Source organism: Ambystoma mexicanum, chromosome 9 (genome assembly GCF_040938575.1).
Source record: "Ambystoma mexicanum isolate Mex_15411 chromosome 9, UKY_AmexF1_1, whole genome shotgun sequence".
Taxonomy (NCBI): domain Eukaryota; kingdom Metazoa; phylum Chordata; class Amphibia; order Caudata; family Ambystomatidae; genus Ambystoma; species Ambystoma mexicanum.
Genome location: NC_090931.1, coordinates 103,884,647 through 103,910,467, shown reverse-complemented (window position 1 = coordinate 103,910,467; position 25,821 = coordinate 103,884,647). Strand labels below are relative to the sequence as shown.

General features: G+C 42.5%; 1 protein-coding gene across 1 annotated transcript in view; it reads right to left on the bottom strand.

Annotated features, from left to right (window-relative positions):
* The window catches only part of DRD2 (dopamine receptor D2), a 947,704-nt gene that overhangs the window by 85,556 nt on the left and 836,327 nt on the right, over positions 1–25,821 (bottom strand). Inside the window, exons 4-5 of the mRNA XM_069614238.1 lie at positions 6,835–6,944; positions 1,432–1,568 (exon numbers count right to left, since the gene is read on the bottom strand). Of these exons, the coding sequence (XP_069470339.1) occupies positions 1,432–1,568; positions 6,835–6,944 (247 nt within the window). The remainder of the gene's footprint in view (positions 1–1,431; positions 1,569–6,834; positions 6,945–25,821) is intronic.

The window sequence follows — 25,821 nt, the reverse complement described above, 5'->3', positions numbered from 1 at the left end:
TTCTGTTTAAACTAAGGTGAACACACTGTTGTTTTTGCCTATTCTGTGAACTAAGTAGTCACGGTTTGTTTACAGGTAGTGTCATGTGGCATTATAATGAGTGCCTTAAAAGCAGCTATCAAGCAGCATAAATAGCGGACTCTGTAAAATCTGGAATTAAGAATTTTGGACAGCAGGCATTTATCACCAGTTAGAGCCATTGTTCAAAGCATTCCGACTGGTCCGTCAGTGCAGTGAATGTCTTCCATACATCCCCTTATGCATATGCTTCATTTGCACCAAAACATGTCACATAGTTCATTTTTATCTTACTTCCAAAAATCCTTCTCCATCGCCGAGTCATTTTGTCTTGGTTTTGCTCTGTTTCTTGTTTTTGGAGCTTTAGGCCATAAAGTTTAAGTGCCCCATTGCAGCTGCACGTGCCCTCCTATGTACCTCTCTAGCCTTCTCACTGCCTGTTCTCAATCCCTTCTCTTCATCTCCTGAATGATCTCTTAATATAATGGTTTTTTTAATCTCCTTTTGTTCCTAAATATTCTTTTTTTGTATGTATATGCTCATGTAATCAACCTTAGGTTTTTTTTACATTGAATGGAGAACGCTTGGTCAAATATTGTAGGTTTCTCGAACTGTGCGCTTTGTAATATATCACTCAGGGCTCTGCAAACTACAACTCTCCAGATGTTTTGGACTTTAACTCCCATGATCCCTCATCCTTGACTATCATGGCTAAGGCTTTTGACATTTATAGTCCAAAACATCTGGCGATCCAAATTTTGCAGACATCTCATATGAATCATGGTTGTGTTGCTGTAGCAATGACTTCCATTCGGGTGAGTGAGTTCCCGAAGATATGAAAGGTGCATTATGGGACCAGCGACCCTGAAACCTTGAAGATTTGCTATGGGACAACAGGTCTACAGCCTGACGTTGCTTCTAGTATGATTCAAGAACATTGGTCCTTGTATATATGTCTACGTGGCAGGGTTTGGACCCCTCTCCGACTTACCTTCTGTCACATTGGACTGAGCTTCAATGATGGAGTCTGGCTCAGGGGCCCCCCATAACCACGGCATAGTGATACCGTTTCCCCAAAGGATCTTTGGACTATTTCTTCAGTTTTGTTTCTGAAGTGTCATTTTGATTGCCCTTATGTCAAGCTTACAGCTCTTATGATAGTGTTAACTGTTAGAAGTTGAGTCCAGGGGAGACACTTCATGTTAGAATAAAAGAACGAGAAATCAACCTGCAAAAGCCTAAAATCTTTTAAAAATCTGCAAATTCTCAACCCATGTGTAGGCACCATCCCATCAAGGAACACCATTTAATGACATGTAATACGCTTCTAAAGGCAACTCTTTAACATTACTTTAGCTACTGCCACTTCAACAAGAACATATGCCTTTCAAGCAATTGGGGCGATGTCTGTACCTGTGTTATTGAGTCCAAAGAGTATGGGGCAGGAGACGGCGAAGGAAAGGACCCAGACCACGGAGATCATCACGGTCACTCTGCGCTTCGAGCTGTATCGCGTGTTGTACAGCATGGGCATCGCCACTGCGGTGTACCTGCAGGACGGGAGGAAGCAGAGAGGCCCTTGCTGTCAGTACACATGAGCTATGCACAACGTACAAACACACATACCCGTGCTGCTGACTGATGGACGCAGAACTCCCGGACACCAAAACACAGGTAATTGATTGTGATATGTCTATGTGTGTATGTATCTGGAAACACATGATGTAGAATCTACTAGCCACCACTCACTGGATCCCAGTAAAACCCTTCTCTGCCTATACCTCCCTCTGCCTCGCTCTCCAGCTAGGTTTGCCCTATAAGAAGTCATGCATGAACAACGCAGAGAGGATGGTATCTTCTTACAGATGAATTTCCTGTCTATCTCCTCATTGCTGCTCACTGGTTTGGTGTGTGATAGTTATCAACTGGTCCAATGCAATCAAGGTCCCTCTTACCCAGTCCTGAATTTGTAGCCAATTGCACTTTGCATTGTGGGAGCTGTAGTTTAGCTTGCACATACCCCAAATGGAAACTGGTCTTGGATGAAATCATGGACTGGATAAGGTGACTTTGATAGTTTGGGGCAAGTTAACAACTGTGTTTTGGCCATAGATACATAATATGCCACTGATGTGTACTTTGCTTTCATGATTCGCATTTATGTGGTGCATGTGTGCATGCGATGTGTGCACTTAGTGCATGCATTGCATGCCAAAGTGAATTCATATTAAGAGTTACACTAATGTTTACCATTTACAAAGTGCTCCTAATCAGTCAGAGGGCCTCATTCTGAGATTGGTGGTAGTCATGGCACTATTTGCGCCATGACTGCCACCAATAACGTGTCTCGCACCGGTGTAGTTCAATGGGGACTTACCGGTCTAGTCTGACCCAGGCGGGACCGGTAAATCCCCATTGAACATGCCATTCCCCATTGGGAATGGGGAGGGTGCTAATAACGGGCTCGTGACGTGCAAGCCCGTTATTAGCGCCCCGGTCCTTTAGCGGGACCCGTAAGGGACGTGTGGTCTGAGCACACGTTCCTTACGGTCCCCGCCAAGGGACCTCGGAATAGGGTGGTAGGGGATTACCAGCACCGGTCTCCTTACCGGTGCCCGGTATCCCTTACCGCACTACTCGTAATGAGGCCCTCTAAAAAAACAGGGCTTCTAAAAAATAGCCCAGTGTAGGCGCATTTTTAGGTGCCTCAGTTTTGGAAATGCACATAACCACAAAAGGGGTCCTGTGCATTTCCAAGGGTCTGAGCTGCAACAGAAATGGTGTGCTGGCCAGCTGCACCCCTGACACCAATGCATGGCAGGCCTCCTGCACTTATCTGTCTGGTGGGAGTGCATTTCGCAATGATAGGTCCTGAAAGGTCCTCTCATTATGAAATGTTATGAAAACCTAAAAGCATGTGTGTAGCTCTCTGAGATATAGAACTGTAAGTGGGACAGCAGCAGTTCACCGGGTTGCCCTACCATCGCGGGGATTGTGTTTGCTTGTTCCTCTCATGTGTTGCACCCCCTGCTTCAAACAGAGACTTCAGAATATATTTCTTATCTGCACATTTTATTGTGCATCATGTTTGTGAATTCGGGATGCACTTTAAGATGCACAGAAAGCCCCCCCCAATTTGCCTATTTGCAGAAATTGTCATTATACACATTTCATTCCACACAATTGGACTGGTTGATGGATCGTTTAGCGTGGTGCAAAGTGACTTTGCACTGCCGACAAACACCCTGATTCCCAGAGCGGTGCAAAGTGTATGTTTGCAGTGCCAAGTCACTTGGCACTGCAAAAGTTCTCTTTGCACCGTGAATTATGCCCATCTGGTGCAAAGTGATTTGGCACTGCAAAAATACACTTTGCACCGCTCTGTGAATCAGGGTGCTTGTTGGTACTGCAGAGTCACATTGCACCAGTGTAAAGTCACTTTGCACTGCACTAAAAAAAAATCCATGAATCAGGCACAATGTGTTTGCACCTCGCATCACTTGCAATAAAAACACTTTTTAAATTTGACACAATGTTTGATAAACAGTAAAATGCTACACAAGATGTCAAATAGTTCTATTGCACTTTACCAACTTTGGGTGTAGTTTGGAAAGGTGGAGTAGAACACGTCTTCTGATTGCCCTCTTGATAGTTTAGAAAAGTGGTGATACCAAGTAGAGCATGGACCCCACAAACTAGCTCATGTGTTCTTCAGCCAGGACACCATGGGCAGCAGCCTGGCATGCTGCTTTGTACCAGCCCATGATTGATTAAAGCCACATGCCTGCTCTCGAGGTCATCACCTGTCTCTTGACATGTCTAGGGAGACGCAAAAGAAGGGCATTGCATACGTTTTTCTTCATGGGTAACCTTGGCAACGAGAGATGCTTTTGGAAACCTCACTGCTTTCAGCCCGGTTGCCCAACAGCCACAGGATGCAATGAGGTGCAAGTCTCTCGAATCATCACACTCCTAGAAGCTTTCCATTGAAGCAGACCTCCAGTTCCGTCTTCAAGCATCACTGCATTTATGATACTACTATAGCCTTATAGACCAAGGGAATGTCTATTGTCATGGGACTATGGACCATTGGCAAAGGGTCATCATGCCAAGCGATAATTGCCCAACCCAAGGTCTACAAGACTCTTAGCACATAGTGGTGATGGCAATTTAGGCAGTGGAGTTGTGGGAGTGAAGTGAACAATGCTAGTTTAATAGTGAGTAAAGTCAATTGACAAAATATGTAAACACATTAAATATGGTTTGATTTTGTAGCATTGAAAAACAGTTTTGTCTTCGTGGGGTCAGCATTTTAATGTTAAGCTTGGTTGAACTGAAATTGTTTTAGCATGAGCTTGCATTGGGTCTAATGTAAAAGTTTATATTTTTTTTCCATACGAAAGTGAAAGCATTTTTCCATGTTTTAGTTTTTACTTTAGTGAATTAAATTGGATTTTGTCGGTCATGTTGCAAGGGACAGTGAAACCAAAAAAAAAGATACTGGCTGAAATGACATTGCTGTTTCTTGAAACCAGAAAAAAAAGTTGTCTGCTGTTTCCCGTTCAGAATGTTCAGAATGTAACCAATGACAGTTGTTATTGCCCCTCATTCATTCTGAACATTCTGATTGGTTTAGGGGAGGACAATAATGGCATCCATTTGCTAAAGACTCATTGTACATTAACTGTGGTTGAAGAAATTGTAGTAGTTTGACCAGTCTCTCACAATGTTTCCAGGTGAAAGAAACAGGATTGGCCAGTGACCAACACAACCACTAGAACACCCCCCTCCTTAAGAGTGATGCTCGCTCAAGCGTTGAGTCGTTTAATCCACAATTCATATATTACTTTTATTTGCCGAGAGCCAGAGCTCACCATGAATGACAATGGGCCTCATTACGACCCAGGCGGTAAGTTACCGCCTGGGCCGTGACTTTACCACCATGGCGTAAACTACGTTTACGCCATGGTGGTTGGCGGACTTACCGCCCCATTCCGACCTTGGCGGGGCGGTAAGTCCCCAATCCCCATTTACCCTTCCCCATTCCCATTTTTGCCCCATAGGGCATAATGGGAGTGGGGAAGGCGTTAATTACGCCACCGTAAATTACAGTGGCGTAATTAACTCCATGGTCCCTTAGCGCCATGGATTTTAACACCTGCTAAAAGCAGGTGTTAAAAGCGCCATGGCGCTAAGGGACCTCGTAATTGGCGGTAAGGGGTCGGCGCAGCTAACGCTGGCGTAAACCCCTTACCGCCAGGGTCGTAATGAGGCCCAATATGCGGTCCAGGGCACCTGTCACCTGCATTCCATAACCATATTTCCCAGACCCCTACATTCACAAGACCATATTCCCATTTGGCAGTCATTTTATTCACCATTAATATGGTCCCCTCTCAAAGTACAATGAGTTTATCAGCTTATTACAATCTTTTCTTAAACATTAGAAATTAGCTTAACAAATAATGCTTGGAAGAAAAGATAAGTTAAAATTGAAATGACCGGCCTTTAAGAGAGACACAATTGACAAATCAAAAAAAAAAAAAATCCGGGGCCAGATTACAGAAACTTTTGCACTGGTGCAAGTGCAAAAATTAGACACACTAGGGCAAAGTTTGCCCTATTATTAAAAACACTGGGACATACTAGAAAACGATTGCACCATGACACGTGCAGCTTGTCATGGTATAAGCACCAGGGCAAACATTGCCACAGTGCAAGAAAGATGCATTTTCAATTCGTTTTTTCACCAGAGCAAAGATTGCACTACTGCTAATAACATTCAGTATTAGCCCTAGGGCACATTCTGGCTTGTTGCACTAATGCAGTGAAAATGTATCTTTATTGTCCAGTGGAATGTTTTGCCCTGGTGCTTACACCATGCCAAGCTGCACTTGTCATGGTGCAATAGTTTTCTAATATGTCCCATTGTCTTTAAAAATAGGGCAAACTTTGCCCTAGTGCTAATATCATGCAACTTTTGAACGGTTCAATACCCAGGTATCTTGCTTATGAAGTATACAGCTAAAAAGGAATACAGGCCCTCTAATAGCGACAATGTACCCTCTCTTATGTTTTGAGGGTCTGATCTGTCGTGTATGCTACCGTAAGAAGTCGTTCCGAGCTATTCCCTTTTCGGAATGGCATGTACCAATGTGTCCTCATGGCAGAGGTTTAAGGGATTCAAAATCAACTGCAATGACATCACAGCAAGGGGTATTTGTTCTCCTTTTTGGTTTGCTGTGGTTTCAGGGCATAGGGAATCTGCTATTGTGTATATTGTATATAGTTCCCTTGTGCCACCCCTTTACCCGCCTTGTGTTGTTGATGCATATGGTCGGACAAGGGGCCAAAAAGGCACACAAGGGAATGGGGAGGGTACACAATTTAAAATGATAGATGGGTTGCTTTCCGCTAAGAGGTCTACCACTGGCATCATGGATGACCTGAGCTTTGCCCTCGTTGTCTGTCACATGTCACTTGCAACCATTGGTGGAATATGTCCCCATAAATGACAGCTACCCATCTATAGTCCTATATAGGGCCTCTTTCCCTTTTTAGGAAAAATTATAATTAAGGAGGATCATGGTCAACTCGAGCATCATTAAATGTGCTTAACACTTTAGATATCACAACAAATCTGCACCTCTACTTTCGCAACATCACACTTGACGCACTACCCAAAGTCGATCTTCACCATTCAATTCTACGGATTGCGGCCAGCCATATACCAGGCACAGCCCCACCCATTCGCATGAATGCCCTTGCCCGCCGATGATAAACCCAGCTGATATCTACCCCTTTGAGGTTCCTCACCTGTCAATGCTGATGGCGCATAGATTGAGGATGCTGGCGGTGCACATCATGACATCTAGGGTGACAAAGATATCGCAGTGGATCCGGCTGAACCGCCACTCGCCAACCACCTAGGACAAGCAGAGCGCGCACAGAATCAATACCCTGACACTTCTGATGGAAGATAAGGAACTTTCAAAGCTGCAGCAGGGCTTTAAGAGAAAGGTTCTGTCTCTATGATTCTGGTGCTAGGCAACAATCTGGCTACGACACACAGGTGAAGGTGCTTCACTTTGATGAATGTAAAGAAAACATAAAAGTTCTGCATTGCATAGTGCACTATGCATCATTATTCCTTGGGGAATTTGAAGCATTTGCAGCTGGTTGGCAAGACCCAACGTGTTTTAATTTGAAGAGCATATACCTTCAATACAATAATATCAGCAACATATTTTATTGCTGTAATTTTTCTCTACATGTATTATATAAACTCCAAGGTCACAATGACAAAGAAACACTCATTATATGTTTTGTTTACAAGCTCTTGCTGGTGGGATGTCCGTGACAAAAACAATCAAATCAAAGCCTTCATTATGACTATTTGAAAATAGTCACTTCGGTGTAGATCCACAGGTCCTTGAAAATGTTCCCCGAGTCCCGGGTTTGTACGGACTACATTGCAATAGACAGTGTATTGACGATCTTCATAGCATTGCAAACATAAAGCTTGTATTAAAGACACAGGGTGAATACTATGGAAACACTCACATAACTTTAAGCTTATCATTCCAACAACAACAGTGATGACATCACGAAGGAAGCCACAAGATATACAGCAAGTGGGAAAAACAAACAGCCCCTTCTCCTGATCCAAAGCAAACATCATATTACATTTTTATTGATGAAACAGAGAACAAAAGAATTTAAACAAATAATCAAGAAAGCATGTAACAGAAAACCAATTCAATTTTCATATCAAATAATGTATTTAATAAATGTAATTGCCAACGAGTATGTGGTTTAATGCTTACTTTTAAAAGCAAAGTTAAGGGAATGTGGTCACCATTTGCTTAGCAAGTGGGATGTCATTAACAATTTAATTTCTCTTACAGTCTTTCTTCCCTTTCTGCCACTGTTCTTTGCAGGACAGAATGAAGGATGTTTTTCAAGCAAAGAAGAGCAAAACTACCTCTGTGACAGCGGAAAGGAGAGTAAAAGAAATAGGGGAGTGAGTGAAATTACAGTGGGAATAAGTCTACAATTAAGACAATTATTCCAAACACACCTTCCTCACCCCGGAGTCTAGCAGGAAACAAATACTCTAAGCAGCCATTTTTGGAAATGCTCCAAGACTTTGTGATGTTTGCAGGGTTAATAATTGAAGGTGGTAAGGCTTCTTTTGCGCAGCAGTGTATTCTACATTCTGAAGGCTGAACTACTTGCTTCTCTCAAAAGATGATTTACAAAGGGTCGCCAACGTGGCTCTCCCCTCTTCGGGAATCTCTGCTCATGCCTCACTGATGTTGACAGTGAAAAGATTGCCACCTGTGTAGAGTGGGATATGTTGTTTTATTCCTTCCATCCAAAGGAATTGGGAGTTGGAGAACCTCTCATGGAGGTCACTGACCTCGTAACACCATTCCACCGCTTGATATTCCAGGTGGCGTCAGGCCAGGATGTCAGGCGGTGGAAAGTGTAAGTGCCCATTCATGGGGACACAGAAGCATCGACACGGTTGCTAACGGTGCGGTTGCTTCAGTGAAAAACATGCCTGCAGGGGCCGGTGCTCCCGGCAGGTCAGGCCGGCCCCTGCAGGCATTCTCGTAGTCTGGTGGTCTGGAAAGTGTGCTGGTACGTTGCTAGCGGCACCTTTATTACCTGACCGCCAGGCTTGTAATGAGGCATGTGTCCTCCACACCCAGCAAGCAAATGCTACGGGAAGCCTACACAATGTTACAAGGGAGAAGCAATGATAGTAATAAGCTTGTACATGGAAGTTTCGTAGACCACAATTACTTTGACGATAGTTTTGTCGACTACATACACACATACATATATACTATGTACATATATGTCTTCATGCTCTGTGGGCATACATGGGGTAGGAGGAGTGAGAGTGGGTTACAAGGGGGGGCCTGGGCAAACATCCCATTTAAAAAACATAAAAGTGTGACCTGCAAGATTCAACCAAGTCCTGGTCGAAATAAATGTGGTCGATGTAATCACATAGCACCAAAGTAGGCCGTAAAGAAACAGAGAGACCAGCAGGCATACACAGCAAAGAAAGGAAAACGCTCATACTGGAGCAGGACTTCAGAACCCCTCAATCCACTTGGGTGCTATGGGAATTCGCACACTCTACACAGCCAGGCGATAATGTTGGATTGCAAGCTGAAGGACATATGAACAGGGGGGTAAAGCAAGAAAGCTATTGAAGTGGCCAGTGCAAGGAAACGAAAAGGCAAGACTTGTAGCAGGGATGGGAGATGACACAGGGCAACTAAGGTTGGAATCCTGGTTTTCAGGAAGGAAGTTTGAGGAATACCACTGCTCGCTCTACTCTTACGATAGAGAGAGAACACCAAACTTGCAGCATATATTACATATCTTCCCGTAACAACGGTCCCTGAGAAGAAAGCCGCAGATAGATAGATACTGTAGGTTATTGATCAGATGCAAAGAGGAAAGACTCCTTTGCCAAATGGGTACCCCATTAAATTGTGAAAATGCCTTAAGGAGAAAGTGGCTTAAGCTACTACTGCAATTAGGTATTCATCAGTTTTCATACATAAACATTACAACTTGTACAAAAACCTACAATACATTGATAAATATACTTTATGATTAGAATTAAATATAATTCATTAGTACCCGGCACGCGCAGCGCAAAGGGAATACTGTGTGATGAATGGCTCATTTAAGAGCCATACCACATGGTATTCCCAGTTACACCGTGCGTGCCGGCTACTCTGTTCCCGGCGAGGGGCGTGGCAGCCCCTCATCCAATGAGGAGGCTCGAAACGGGGCCATCCCTGCTCCGAGCATCCCCGCGGCTGAGAGGCTGCCTTCGCCCCACGCCGGGGACTCGGGTAAGGCTTTTTTTTTTATTCCCTACCCTCCCACCGCCCCCCCCAACTTACCTTCTTGTTCCTGCATCCCCAACGGGGGACAAGGGAAGCCTCCAGCCGTGTGGAGACTCGGAGCGGGGCCATCCCCGCTCTGCGCCTCCACACGGCTGGGGGCTTCCCTCGTCCCCTGCCGGGGACACAGGTACGTTGTTTTTTTTTTCCCTCTCCCGCCCTCCCAACCCCACTTACCTTTTTTTTTAATCCTTTTTCGGGAGCGGAGGCGCTGGGAACACTTGTGTTCCCAGCGTGTCCGTTCCTGATGGCCACCATGGAAAGGGAAAACGGACTCCGTTTTCCCTTTCCATGGCGGCGGCCATTTTCTTGGTCGTTTTTTTTTTTTCTGTTCCGAAACGTTTTGGAACAGAAAAAAAAAAAAAGCAATTAGTACCCCGGTCTAACGTGCCGGGGTACTAATGGCAATAAGACCCTCGGCGGCGGGCCAATACCGCCCATGGTAATACCTGGGGCGGTATTGGCCTGCCGCCTCGGGTCTTATTGCCACATTATCAGCTTCCATAATAACAAAAATTATCAAAGGCACAGGGATTCGGTATAAAAGAATATGATAAGATAACAATTTACATTTGTATTGATTTATTTGGCATACAGCTCAATTATATGAACTTTAACTCAAACTACAAAATACTATCACATAATTTATCATTTGAAATACATCCACATTTTTTTTAAAGAAGTTAAACACAGTAAATATTACAGACGTCATTACAAAAAAAACATCTCCCAACAAAACTGATCACACTTCATCCTTTAAAATGTGCATTTTATCAACGTATTAGAGAGAAAGATAAACCAGTACCAATAGTAAAAATCACCCAGGAACTCCAACCTCCATTACCGATTCAACAGTTTTAAAACTAAATCACTTCTGTAATGGTTATGGACACATAATGCCCACTAAATAAAGCAGCCCACCATTTTTCATTTGTTAAAGTTCTATAGCACGTTATGATTTTGCCAAAATAGAAGGATCTCAGCTCAACTATGCCTTTAAACTCTGTCAGGAGATGTTGCAGGGTCTATTAGGTTAACTTACAAAATCGACAATTGTGTTCAGACATACCGTCTTTCAGGCGAGTTCCTACAACTTCATTGGTAGGGAGAAGGTTACATCTCTTTCTTAAAAATGTATTTCTGTAAGAGGCACTAGGGAACATTTTTAGCTATTTAGGCAGGACATGAAAAGGTTTAACCTCCCGTTTAAAATTCTAAAAAATCTTATATTTCTTGCAAACAGCCTGTCATTAGTCAGTCAGATCCATAACTGACTTTTAGCCTTGAGGGGATTACTTAGAAGCAATTCCAAATCAATATCCACTTCAGCCATATTTGTCATACACTCTTGCTTCCAAGTGTCTAAAGCTTAGTCAGAAACCATTTCCAGAAAGTGTCTCCACCTATTAAATGGTGAGGTTGGGGCGGCAAGCCTGTTCCAGCGCACGATGACCAATAGAGAGAGCAGCCCCAGGTCAAATCGAATTGCCAGCATTGGAGTACCATTGGGGGTGGGGCAAAGGTTTCCACCGGCAAATACCCTCTAGATATTGCTTATTTATTTCTGAGTGATTAAATACAACATCAGCCCCATAAGTCAAAACTGAGGCTGCCTTCTGCTTATAAAAAAAGTAATACTGAACATAATGAATAATGACCAAATCCTTTGTGCAAAGCTAGTCCTTGGACTGTCAAGGACACAGCTTTTGCTCTTAATTTTAAAGCATTAGGCTGAACTCTCTTATGATCATTAAAACAGAACCCAAGATAGCATTATTCATTCACCAATACAATTGTATTAGAAGACAAATGGCAATTAAAATGGCCATTCTTACTCCGTGGCCGAGGATAAATGCTCACAATATTGGTCTTGGCAACATTGATCTTTAGTCAATTTTTAGAAGCATAATGTTCCAAAGCATTCACTTGTCTGTGGAGTCCTACTCAAGTCTGATCTAAAAGGACAAGATCATCTGCATATTAGAGCCATTGAATGGGACTCTTGCCAATACGCGGTGGGAAGGCCTGAGCTTTCTCCTAACACATTTTCAAGTCACATATGAATACATTAAAAAGCGATTGAGCTAGGGAGCATCCTTGTTTCAAGCGCTGTTGAATTGGCATGGAAGATGACATATCGCCATTGCTATTCAGACGAACTTGAATTGATGTTTGCCTAGATAGTCCAACTAATGATTCCAACAATTAACTTGGGCAGCATCAGGAAGTCAACTTTCTCCACAGCAAACCCCTATTGACACTGTCAAAGGCTACATGAAAATCAATGAAAGCCAAATATGGTGGTGTTTTATTTAAAAAAGCTTGGGTCTTAAATAGAGTCAAAATGAAGTAATTTAACAGAGTCCCAATTCCTTTAACAAAACCAATTGATTTAGATCCAAAATTGCGGAGTATTTGGCCAAATCATTCAATTTAGACAACAACAGGGCTGCACATATTTTACCTGCGGAATCTAGAAAAGCAATTGGTTGGTAATTGCCAGAGGCCGCTCTATCACCTTTTTTAAAAATAGGAATAAATACAGGCATCTTCCAGGATGAGGGATCTGTCTAGCCATTACAATCTGTTTGAATATTAAAACTAACACATTTGACCACAATTCTGGGTGCATCTTCGGATTGCATTTGAGAGCCCATCGTGGCCTGAAGCTCTTGAGGAACTACTATGATTTATCCGCTCCAAGACGTCCTCTCTTTCAAATCTCAAGCACCATTCACATATTGGGGGAGACGTTTAGCAACAGACAGTGTGCCTCATTACAACTTTGGAGGTAGTCATGCCCCTAATAAGGGCATGGCTGCCTCCAGAATCGGGTCCGGGTCCGGGTTCCCTGAATGGGGAAATACCAGGCCATTCCGACTTTGGAGGGCCCGGTATTTCCTCCTTCAGGGAACCCCGGACCCGGTCCTTTCCCATTCCCATTCGAGCCCCCATAGGGCTCAATGGGAATGGGGAGGGAGCTAACAACGGGCCCGTTAATAACGGGCCCGTTGTTAGCTCCCTGGTCCCCTCGCGGGACCCGCTCGGGTAAAACCAAACGTCCAGAGCGGGTCCCGCGATGGAACCTCATAATAGGGCGGAATGGGATTAACGGCGTCAGCACCATTACCGCCGCCATTAAACCCATTCCACCCGCCGCTTAATGAGGCCCGATGTATTTATCATCCCTAAATAGCTTGAAGAAATAATCAACCTAAAGGTCATTAGAAACAAGGATGATGAGACAGTTTCTGAGTTGGATATTAATATGTTTCTTAGCCTAAATGACCAACAGAGATAAGGCTTAGATGCACCACGAACAATAGAGAAAGTTGAAAGCTCAATTGAGACGTCAGCAAAAGGTAAATGTCGTGGCCTTAATGGCTTTCTGATGGAGTTCTACAAGACCTTTAGTCAGATCCTGTCACCTTTCCTTGTAAAATTGTTTACAGAAATTCTGAATAATGAGGACGTTGCTGATTCAATGAAGCCTGCGTTAATAATGGTTATCCCTAAACAAAGTAAGAATCCTTCACTATGTGGAAATTACTTTTAAATGTGGATGTGAAGATCCTGGCAAAAGTATTCACCAGAAGATTAAATGGCCTACTCCCAAAATTAGTTCACAAAAACCAAACTGGTTTTTGCGAGTAGTAGGAATAGTAGTGATAACTTGCAAGAATTGCTTGATGTAATTTATCTGAAGAGGAATTCTTCAGAGGCGTATGCAGCAATAAGTATAGACACAGAGAAGGCCTTTGACAGAGTGAGCTGGTTTTTTTGCATCAGGTTTTGCTAAAAATAAATTGTCGACCGCTTTTTCTTAGACTTTTTAGAGCCTTATATGGAGATGCAAAGGCAGCTGTAACTGTCAATGGCAGTCGTTCAGAGCATTTTCGGATTCTAAAGGGAACTAGGCTGCCCTGTATCCCCGCTATTGTTTGATTTATTCACTGAGCCTCCTGCCATTATGCTTAGGACTCATCCAAATATAGTGGGTATTCTATTTGGGGAGTATGTGTCTAAAGTCCTTTTATATGCAGACGGCCTATTGGTCCTAATCTCAAACCCGGAACGTTCATACCCAGAGCTTCTAGCAACATTGCAGGAATTTGGTAAATTCTCTAATTATAAAGTTAATGTTGCAAACACTGATTTATTTTGTTTCAACTTCATGTCATATGGGTCTGTTTGATGTGGGCCGGGAAATGTGGGCTGATTCGGGTCTTAGATACTTGGGTTTTCAGGTAATTATGGATGCTGAGTCTCTGCTTACACATAATGCCCTCCTAAAAATTGTAGAAGTAGACAGTATCTGCTGTAGATTGGAGAAGCAAAATGTATCCCTATGGGTTAAAGTTAATGTAGTGAAGATGTTCCTCCTGCTGAAATGTTTATGTTTTTAGCATGCCCCGCCTACCTCTTTCAAAGAATCTATTAGGGAGTATCAAAAAATCCTTGTATAAGTTTGTATAGGGAGAAAGGAAATCGAGGGCCAGAATCCATAAATCAGTGAAGTTGGATGGCTTTGGTTATCCTGACATAAAACGTTACCACTCTGCATTCACACTACGCACGTTGCATCATTGGTTGACGTCTGATCACATTAATTGTGCAGGTTGGATTAAAATTGAGAAGGAATCCATTTCGCCCATCCCCCTAGATGTTCCTTTGTTCATGGATAAAAGATTGCCTGTTGGTACTACTCTGCCTTTTATAAAACATGTTGTAAAGGAATGGCAAAGAGGTAATGAGATTCGGGATGAGAAATACTTACTGTGTACAGACTCCAGTTAATGGAAAAACCAAGCCGTAAAACTAAATAACCGTGTTTTGACATGGGTTTCGTGGCAGAGAGCTGGTATCTGGAAAATTGGACAGGTTTATGACGGTCAGAATATGGTGGATTTTGAGTTCCGGCGCTTTAAGTATAAGCTGAAAGCATCTGAAATGTGTAGGTATAATCCTCAGTGGGAACTTTTTGTTGTGTTTTTTTCACTGTTGAATGCTACAGCTCATGCTTCACCTGCAATTTTACTACTTTCAAAGACCATGCCTTTGCTGCATCTACTTTGCATAAGTTGACTACACCTTTTGCATCTCAGTTGCCATCACAGTATGGCAGAGGAAATTGGGATTCAGATTTAAGTTGCTCATTGTCGGACATTGAATGGAGCCGCATATGTACAGGTCCAGATAAATACAATGCAGATTTACATTTGAGATATACACAACAAAGAATTAATCATTATATATACTTGTCCCCATGGAAGATGAAAATGAGCAAGCTGTATAAAGTGGACATTTGTTGGAATTGTAAGAGGGTGCTGGGCACTATGCTCCATATGTTCTGGTTATGTGATAAAATACAACTATTCTGGGATGGTGTTTTTCAGAGAATGGACCTTCTTGGTGTGCTAGGTTTACTTCCATTAAGTATTGGATTATCTACAAGTAAAATGTTTTGGGCATATAGAGCTCTTCTCCTGGCCAAGAAACACATTTTGAAATTTTGAAAAAGTGACACTTCCCCTAATATTGATGATTGGTTGCAAAGTGTGTCCCTTTTGTCTAGGAGAGAGAAAATATCCTTTAAGGCAAAGGACCAACTTGATAAATATGGGAAGATTTGGGGTTCATTTAATGATCTTTATGCTTAGTTATTTAGTCATGTTCTAGAGTTCTTACTTTACTTTGTTGTTGTCATTTTTTTTTCTTTTTCTCACTTTCTATCATTTTGTTCCTTGAATTCTGTCCTTTTCTGGGTGTCCAGTCAATTGGTCGAAAAAAAAAACTGGTCGACTGCAATTTGGTCGACGCAATTTGGTCGAAAACCAAATGGTCGAATTTTTTTTTTATTTATATATTTATTTTTCGGGTTTTCGTTTTGTAAAAAAAAGGGGTTTTTAGAGAAAAAAAGGGCGTTAGGGGGGACCCCCCAAAAAAATAAAAAAAAGGGTTAAAATAAAAAAAAAAAAATTCGACCATTTGGTTTTCGACCAAATTGGTTCGACCATTTGTCTGGTCGACCATTTTTTTTCGACCAAGTGTCTGGTAACCCCTTTTCTGTTATTTCTTTAAAGATTAAATTACCAGATTGTTTATGAATAAGTATCACTTTGTGCATTTGAATTATTGTATTATGTTTTAGTGTTTCTGTAAGGTACTAAATGAATAAATAATGTATTGAAAAAAAAAGAAACAGGGTTAGATTGGAGAGCCGTCTGAGGGGAATCCCCCTGCTTAATTAGCCTCCATGCTTCTCCTATATTCTTAGAGGCCATCGCTGCAAGGATGCTTTCCGCATCTCGCTGGTTCATGCTCGCCTTATAGCCTCAAAGCCAATTCTTATATACCAATCTCAACTTTTTCCGCTGCCTTACAACATATGGTCATGTCATCCCTAGAAAGTTTCTTAATTTGGCATCTCAAAGATTGTTTCTTCTCCGCATTGATTCAGTCATAGACATGCATATGTGAAAAGTTATGCCTACTACTAACAGTTGAAGCCTTGCCAATAACCAGGCTGGCAAGAAACCTCTCTATAATTGAAACAACCTAATTCAGTTGATTTCTGCTCTGATTAATTTCCACTTTAGGTAAATAAAACTGGTCAGACCGTCCAGCTAGAGAGATTGACCATCTAGTTGCAAGTACTGCATGGTCACTAGTAGAAGCCAAATACACAACCATGTCCAAAAGATGCAGAAAAATAGCTCTTGGGACGTAAAAGTAGTCATTAATGGCTACCATGTTGTCCCTTCTCCAAGTATTATTAGCTGGCATGTCACCCTTAACTGCACCATTGACCATACATAAGTAGCGAGATTCAATCAAACAGATAAACTGCCAGTCTCTAATTCATGCTTGGGCTGGACCCTTTGTCTGTGCTGGAAGATAAAAGTCCAAGCCTTGACAGGTGATATTGAAATCACCCCCAATGACAATGGACAAAATGTCATCACTCTGCACACAGGTGTCCAGAGCATTAGACAGAGCCTTGATAAACTCATCAGTAAATATAGCAGCAGGATTCCAATATACATTGATTAAGGCATATTCAGGGAATTATTTACCAGCCATATGGATTTACTAATCTGAATAAGGGGATTTGGATTACACCACTCTTGAATAGAGAAGCCACTAGTCTTTCGTACTGCTGATAATAAGCCAGAAGTGGGTCTTCCCTTTAACACCTTTAGAGCAGGAGATAGTATTGCAGTGAAGCCATCAATAATCGGTTTCGACCTGAGCCACCTGAAAGAGCACCACATCCAATGCCTTCAACGCACACTGCCCAGCTGAAGCAAATCCTCTGGTATTCCAGGAGCCGATTGTTACAGTTTTTCGTGATTCTAGTTGTCTATGTTAATTTTGTGGGCAGGTACTCGCTAATACACTGGGTAACCAAGACCAGTTATTCTGACCAGACTGTACTGACTGGTGATCCGTATGCTCAACTACCTTTTCGGCCCCCTTGAGAGTGTCAAAATCATGTTATTTGAAGATGATAATAAGGAACAGTATGACAACACTCAACCGGACCTGGAGGATGTTTAGACTGCTCAGACATAGATGCCAAATATTCAGACCATACCACTTCCCTCATATCATATCCCATTGGCAAAAGTAGATGGGCCTCCTCTAACAAAATGTTACTTATCATATTAGAGCCTATATGAAGGAATACCAGATCAAGTTTACCCTCTCAACAGAATTCAACCTGGTCTCTGTCGCTTGAGCGAATATTCTGCAAAACCAGAATTGTACATTGGAGCACTTTAAGATTGTCTCATCTTTAAAGATTGGCAGCCTTTCTAATAACAAGGATTTACACACATCACTCAATAATTGCAATAGAGTCCATTTCAAGGTTCCAGTGTGATGTTCAGCCAGTCAGACTGAAGCAAAGCACTCGTCAGTTGCAATGTTTCCATATGATCGTTCAGCCGGTCAGTTCGATGAAAGGTCATTCTACTCTGTTCCAATTTTAGGAATCTTGCCTCACTGTCCATTGTGGCGCAAGATTGTGGCTTACTTGATTATTAGAATGAATTGCTAAAATTGGAAAACGCCATAGCGGCGTGTGGAATTACAGGCTGGGCTACTTCGCCCTTCCATGGTGACAAGTTATCCCTTGGGTAGTCAGAATACTGTGACAGTTAAAACAAGGCATCAAAGCCCGCTCTTTGGCATCCATAGTCACAGTCTCAGTGATAACAACCAATTGGTCCGGAATTGTTTTGGGTTTCCCCTTTCTCTTAGGGACGGAGGCCAATATTTAACCGGCTATTGGTGTAGCAAGAGTCTGCAAACATTTTCTTGAATCACAGTTATTTTGTTTGGGCAAGGTCTTCTGATTATTAGATTTCCTCATCTCTTTTCGTTCATTCAATCAAGATTTTCTTCTTCGATTTAAAATTGAGTAATTTACTTGCGGGTCCTCCATTTCTAGAGCAGGATCATTGCTTGTGGGTTGAGGGAAAAATTGAAATTGGATGCTTTAAATCCAGCCATTTGTCCTGAAAGAGTCTTGAAGAGAGTTAGAATGGCCCTATTGTACAGAACAAGGGGACTGTAAGTTGGTTATAGGAGCCAGCAGCTCATTCTCCGGCTGATTGGAAGCGTTATCACTCAAATTCAAAAGTATCTCCATCAGGGATTGATAGGTTGATGCACACTCAAGGGGTAGTTCCTATTACAACCCCCACATTGGTGCTTTGCTGTTGCATATCCCTCGATAAAAGAGAACTTAGACTTCAATTAAGTAATTAGAGTGGCTTGCTCATTCACTTTGGCAATATTGGATTCATACAACTTAACCAAAGTAATTAGAGCAAAATGTAGAGTCGGAATTGATGTCAACAAGTTATTCTGGTTGGGGGGGGGGTAATACCTTTGAGAGGTACGGGAGGGCTGCCCAGAATAAGCTGCAAAAGCATCATCTGAGCTTGATGGAGTGTTAGGTATAATTCTGGAGAAGCAGAACGGGGAGCGTATGGTGTTCATTAGATTCCTGGTCATTTGCTGTCTGTTGTTGAAAAGTGTCCAAAGCTGGCTGTACACAATGCACCCCTCTCTTGCAGTCCCAAAATCTTGGCAAAGCTCATTATATACTGCTAAGTTTTGTCTAGCACATCAGGACCTAAGTCACACTGAATGGGGATTGGCATTGCTGGTAAAAAAACTGGGCTATTTATGCATTCATTTGAACTGTTCTCCAGCTCTTGGGCTCCTCTAACAGGGGCCACATCAGTTATCTCAGTTACCAGCCAGTCGACCACCGAAGCTATAAACGACAGGGGATTATTTTGTCTCTTGAAAAAATATGTAATTTTTGGTGTTGATTCCCCTGCTAATCCAGACCTGTTAGCAGAGGGAGAGGACAAACAAAGAGACAGATCCATTGTAAAAGTTTTTGAGGCCCATCTGAACGACGTAGAACTATGGGCTAAATTCCCCCTAACAGGCATTGAAGAACATGCAGTGGAGAGCGATCAAATCGAATAGATGCGCCGTGGGATGTAGCGGCAGAGTGAGGCACTAACAGCGTTGTCGTGGCTTTGCATATGCACATGACATTTCAGTTAGCATTTCTGATAAAGCAGCTGTAAGCAGCAGATGACTATGAGAAACAGGTGCGCAAATGTCTAAAAGACTCAAGGTTTTGCTGACCTGCTTAGATGCGCCAGATGACTGCCAGAGAGTGCCGTACACTTGCCGCCATAGACTTCACGCACAAGTTGCGCGCCCGGCTCAGCCTTTGATCCAACACACCTTCCAAACGTTAAAGGGATAGTCTTCAGTACGAGTAAAGCACAAAACACACAATGACATGCTGCTGTAGGCTTGACTGCCAGAGACTGCTGTAGACTTGCCGGCATGCTCTCGCGCTGGCGCTTCGCGCCCGGCTCAGCTTTTGAATCCAACACACCTCCCAAACGTTAAAGGGACAATCCACGGTAAGAAGGAAAGCACAAAACAACATGCTGCTGTAGGCTTCACTGCCAGAGACTGCAGTACACTTGCCACTGTACACTTCACTAGAATTTAAATGTACTCATTGTTAGAATTAAACATCTGTTTGCATGCTGGTTAAGAAGAGCATTGGCATATCATATGAAGTGGGGTATGTTTTGTTTCTCTATTGTGAGCGGAGAAGGTGCTAATTAAATCCCCTTTAACATGAGGCATCTTGAGACATTAGCACTCATAATTGTGCACATTTCATAATTCCAGGGTAGCTTTCCCATTCCAGTGTTATAATTATTGAGCAGTAAGCCAAACCGGACTTAAAGGGTCTCAAGTTAGAGAACTTTACTCCATTTAGTCACCGGCTCTGCAAATGCTGTCGGTCAAAAATAGTTAATGCTGTGGGTGGATTAAAAGAAGGACACCCAGGAATGCCAGCGTTTTTAAGGTTTTTGACAACCAAGAGACTGTAATCTAATCCACATGTACCTAAATATCACATATAATTTTATGCAAGAGTGTGATTAGTGAGTTAGTCCTGAAAGTGACTCAAAATACCAACAGGGAAATTGATGGTTAAGCTCTGCTCTGATGCCTTTTAGTCACAATTCATAATGTACCAGTTAAGTTTTTCAAGAATGATATGTCCAAAGTCCTTCCAATGCAATCGTCCTCTTGATCCACATTCCACTGTGCTCCCAGATGATTTCTTTAGTTTTTGTTTTAGATATTTTTAATGCAATCTTCATGGTCCCTTTAGAGATTAGAAATTGCATTATGGGCCTGTGAAGGTCTCGCTACAAGTTTTTCCTTGAGGTTTCCAGCACAGGTCTTCTGCATATCGAATCTATTGGCAGTCATAGTGTTTGGCTCTTTGCATGTTTGAGCCATGTGGGAATAATGATCCCCCTCTAGGTTTTTTCTATCCCACCCACATCACTGCTGACTTGATTGCAGACATTTGCAGTTTTGTGATATCCAGACATAGCTTTGGTCGCACTCTATGTGGACGATACTTATAGGGCTACACCAGCAGCCTTTGAAGTCTAGGATAGAATTACAGCTGGAGTACAATTGGTGGAATGGCGGTGTTAGTCCACATACATGGAGTCCATATAAATGCATGAGGATTTCGTAGGAATTACCGCTGGTGCTAATTCTGCTGATTTGGCCGTTTTGTGGTGGTCAGATGGTGGAATTACCTCCAGCATTTTGCTGGAGGTTTTTCTTCCACCGCACCACAAACGTTTTAAGACGACGGTGCAGTAACAGAGTCACCACGCATTACTGCTTTTTTACCGCTCTGGCATACTTTGAATGAGGCCCAAAGGGGTTTCAGTGCTGGCAAGGCTTGGTGTCTTTGCCCTTGACTTGCACCTGGCACTATTGGACTTCTTTTGAATCAGTTGAAGGGGTTTCTGTGTTGTTCTTGGGGGGGTGTGATTGTGTGTGGTGTCGTTCCAGTGGCATAGAGAGAACAGCAGGAACAGAAGCAGCAGCTGCACCCGGGAGGACACGGTCAATATGGAAGAATTCTGCTTCTTTGGAGATATTCATGTCTCGAGTTCACGTTCATGCCGCATGATGGTGGCAAGTGAAAGAAATTGTCCCCAACGGTTTCTAACTGTGCTCCAGTGAGTAGAGGAGGGCTGCTTGTCACCGTCCATTGCATACATAGGCTATTTCATCTGATTGACAGCTAAGTCTTCCAGTCATGTAGTTGCACTTAACCATGCCAAAAGCCAGTCTTGTAGAAGGTAAAGTCGGTTGAAGAATTCTGTCTTTGATATCTGCTTTCATCCCTGGGAAGACCAGCATCTCTGTGCATCCTTCACGTTGTTCTAATGTTTATGATGAAGAAGGCCAGGAGATGGATGTAAACATTGAACAGTCAAAGTACAGTCATGACCCTTATGGTCCCAACAGGTCTCCAGAGGATGCGGCACGGTGCACTGAGTCTGAGGTAGGTAAGACAGGGCAAACATGTGATAGACATCATTAGGACATTTTTAATGAAAGAGATATTACACGTTCAACGTTGTCCATACCATGCCAAATACATGATTAAGACAATTGCAGGTCATAAATAATACAAGTTTCAAGTTGCCTATAACATGCCCAAATGTAAAAATGGCACAACAGGTGACTGTTCTGAAGATATCCCTCCGTGCCTGTAGCCGGAGCAGCGAGATGTCCGCTGCTCTTCATGCTTTTCCTGCCTGGAAGGAAACCTGACTTTCTTATGACTGTAATTTCAATGTGCTCAGGTCGTTCTGAATGGATATTAGCAAATAATTCGGCCTAATTCTGCACATTAGCGTGGATACATGATGTGCCCGTTCCCCTTTCTATACTGTCTTCACAATCTGTTTCAGTAATCATCAAAGCCATTATTAAGTGCACTCAGAAAAAGAACAACTCCCACCAATGACTAATGAACCTCTGAAAAAACAGTGTTCTGGAAAGAATATTCACTGGCCACTCATTAGCACTCTTCACTTCACAAAACGGATGTATGCCACAGAAAATCAAGCCATTGTACTAGGGCCCAAAAAGACAACAACTGAGTCACTATTGTAAGCACTCAAATAACCAGAACATTGCCCTCCACATACTGCATAGGCTGCCCTCCGGCCGAGGGCGTGAATGACCACATCCTTGAGGCACCCCATTTCAGAGCACAATCAGCACTGCAAGAGGACTTGCTGCAACCTTTAGCTGGTGAAACAGCATAGGAACAATATGTCTCTCGCCTCCCCTATCTGCTGACTAGAGAAAGGAACACCTCTATAATGAACTGCTCCTTGCCTTCTTTCAGTGAGCAGGACACGGGATCCTTGTTACATGCAAACACACCCAACCAATCGTCTCACTTAAACCCACATGGAACAAAAGTCTGTTGGAGATCTGTCATCAAAGCATTATATCCTACTGGAAGGTTGAAGGACATCACAGCACTGCAAATCCCAGAGGTTTGCCTCTAATGCCTGTTAAAGTAAGATGAGAGGTCTTGCAAGAAAATATTACGTAGAAGCCATGTTTTTGAGGTATTGTTGAAGTGGCTTATATCAGAGGCTTTTTAGAATTTGGCTTCAGACAAACTCCATACAGTTCTCTCTGTCACTCTCTGTCAGCATCAGTCTCTGTCAGTGTAATGTATACTCTGTCAGGGTCAGTATGTCAGTGTAATGTATACTCTGTCAGTCTGTGTCTTTCAGTCTATCTGTCAGTGCCAGTTTCCCTCTGTCACTTACAGTAAATGGCAGTCTCTCTCAGCCTCACGCAGTGACACTATCCCTTGGTGTTGGTCTCTCTCTCTCTCTCTCTCTCACCCTCTCTCTTTCTTGCTCTCGCTCTTTCTTTCCATCTCTCCTTTTCTTGCTCTCTGCTATCATTCGTTCCCTGCATTTTCCGTCTCACTCTCTCTTCCTCACTCTCCATCTCTGTGTTTCTCTCTCTCTGGCCTCCCTGTTTCTCTAAACACACTCTCTCTCTTTTTTTTTGTTTTTTTTTGTCGGGGCTATATTTTATATAGTTTAAGGTAGAATGAGATCAGGAGTGGCAGGGGCACCCCCAAAGCAGGGACCAGCCTGGTATTTGGAGACATACATTGTCATTGTGTCCTTAATGAAGCTTGCCATCAAACTGAGGGCACATTGTCCATCCTGGGCTGCGAAGAGCAAGATCTACCTAGGGTCTGCAGAGGGTGCTAGGGTTCTGACATATCTTTTAAGGGATTACAGGGTGTACAATTACATTTTTTGTTTTCAATATTTTGTTGCCTATTAGTGTTTGTGCATACTGTAACACATGTGTGCGATCTGTGGCACTACCTGTCAATCAGGAGCCAACATTTACCATTAAGTAATGCCTTACATTTTACTCAAGAAAGAACATTTGTTTTCATATTAGCACAACCCTATTGAAGATCGAAGGGCATTTTGAGACAAAAAGGTATATATTTTTGGTAAATTACCCAGTTTGAAAAAAGAAGACATTATTTAATTGAAGTAACTTTATGAACTGGATTTGTGTACAATTGTAATATGTTAATTTATAATGACTATTCCCAATACATATAATATTGTTAATAACATTATTGTTATTTTATCTCACTGAACAAAGTATAACAACAAAGTATAACGGGAGAACCTAGAAAAACCTGATAGAAGGTTAACACTCCTTTTGTACTTTCTCAAAATTACCTTTGGAGAAACAGGAAGAAGATCACCAGCACCATGTAGGATTATTGGCTGTTTTGCATAAAATCAAACGATACAGTGCAAATCAACATTTTGAGGTGCATGGATACAGGAAAATTACCAAACTTTACACTCATTCCTTAAACGTAACCTGATATGATATGATATATGGCATTTATAACATGCCTGTACTCAAGTGTTTTTAGGCGCGACAAGACACGGAGGGGGAAACAGACAATAAAACAATGATCTTACTAGGCCTCGTGTCATTCAGATCGCGCAAGTGCAGTGAAGTGGAAGGGGAGAAGTGCTGAGGGGTGGGGGAGAAGTGCAGGTGACTCAATAAGTGCAGCCAGAGACTGGCTCATAAGTGCAGAGAGAAGGGACTGTAGGGTTGCAGGTACAGACCATATGTGCTGGGGGATCCCGGAGGCAGTCCAACGGGCTACTGGACATCCAGGAGCCTGGGACCGAGTTCAGAGGGTAACCAGGTGACCAGTGTGAGGAGCCTTAAACAAGTACACCGGTTCCTCCCAACCCCATAGAATCATTTTCTCACAAATCAAAACTGGTTTGGTATTACTGCATGCAGCAACTTTGGTCATTCTCTGGGCAGGCCATCATTAAAGTCAGATAAACAGCTCATCTTCCCAAAAAGTTTAACACTTCTGAGAAATGTGCAAGTTTCCAGTTACTGTAGAAAACTAGTTTACATCAAGCTATGTATTTAACCCTTTCACACAATTTAGCCCACTTGGGCAAATTTTCTCTCTTACATTTCTTAAACAACTCTAAAGAAATGTAATGTTTCCATCTATTGCATTGGAAATACTTGGTTAATCGGCAAACGGTACTAATTGAACAATGGAATGCTCTCGCTCTCGGCGTGATTGGCTGGATCCTTTCAAGATTGCTGTAACTGTCAGAGAGTGAATGATGGACCTGATAACCTAATAATTAAACATTTACTTTTCTAATGAATTCCACAAGTGAAAACCCAAAATCCAAAATATGTAATTCTAACCTTTGGAAATGTGCAAGGTTTGGGACTTTTAAAATGTTATTTCAGAGAACTCTACACAAATCTTGTACTTTCAAAATTACTTGTTTGCTCAAATACAGGGGATAGGGGATCATTCGAAGTTTGCTGGTATCCTGGTGGAAAATCCACCAGGATACAGGCAAATGGAATTACCATTACTGCCACTTGATCTGGCAGAATTACCGCTGAGTTACAAGTGGTGGCAATGGGGGTGGGGGGAAATCCCCATTTCATGGAGTCCCATTGGAGTCCATGGGAGGAATTGCTTGAATTATCACCACGGGTAATCCCGCTGTTGGTAATACAGGCTATTTGTTCCTGTAAGGTGCCTAGGGATGTCTGTAAATCAGGTGCTTGACAGGCAAACCTATAGTTGTCCAGTGCGGTAATGCGCTGGCATGCGTTAATACTTGCAGGTTATTACTGAACCAGCCAAAGTAGAATGAGCCCCAATTGTGTGGTATCCTATATGGTATGCCATCTGTATCCAATATGTGCAGCAGTTAGGCACCCCCACATTAGCACTTCACTTTTAACATCTCTAATTTGCTGTGCATAAGTTGTGCAGTGATTTTAGAGTCAACTGAGAGAGAAATGTGGCACCCCTTCCAAAACAAAGAAAACAAGGTTTTCGGGAATCTTGGGTTTACAC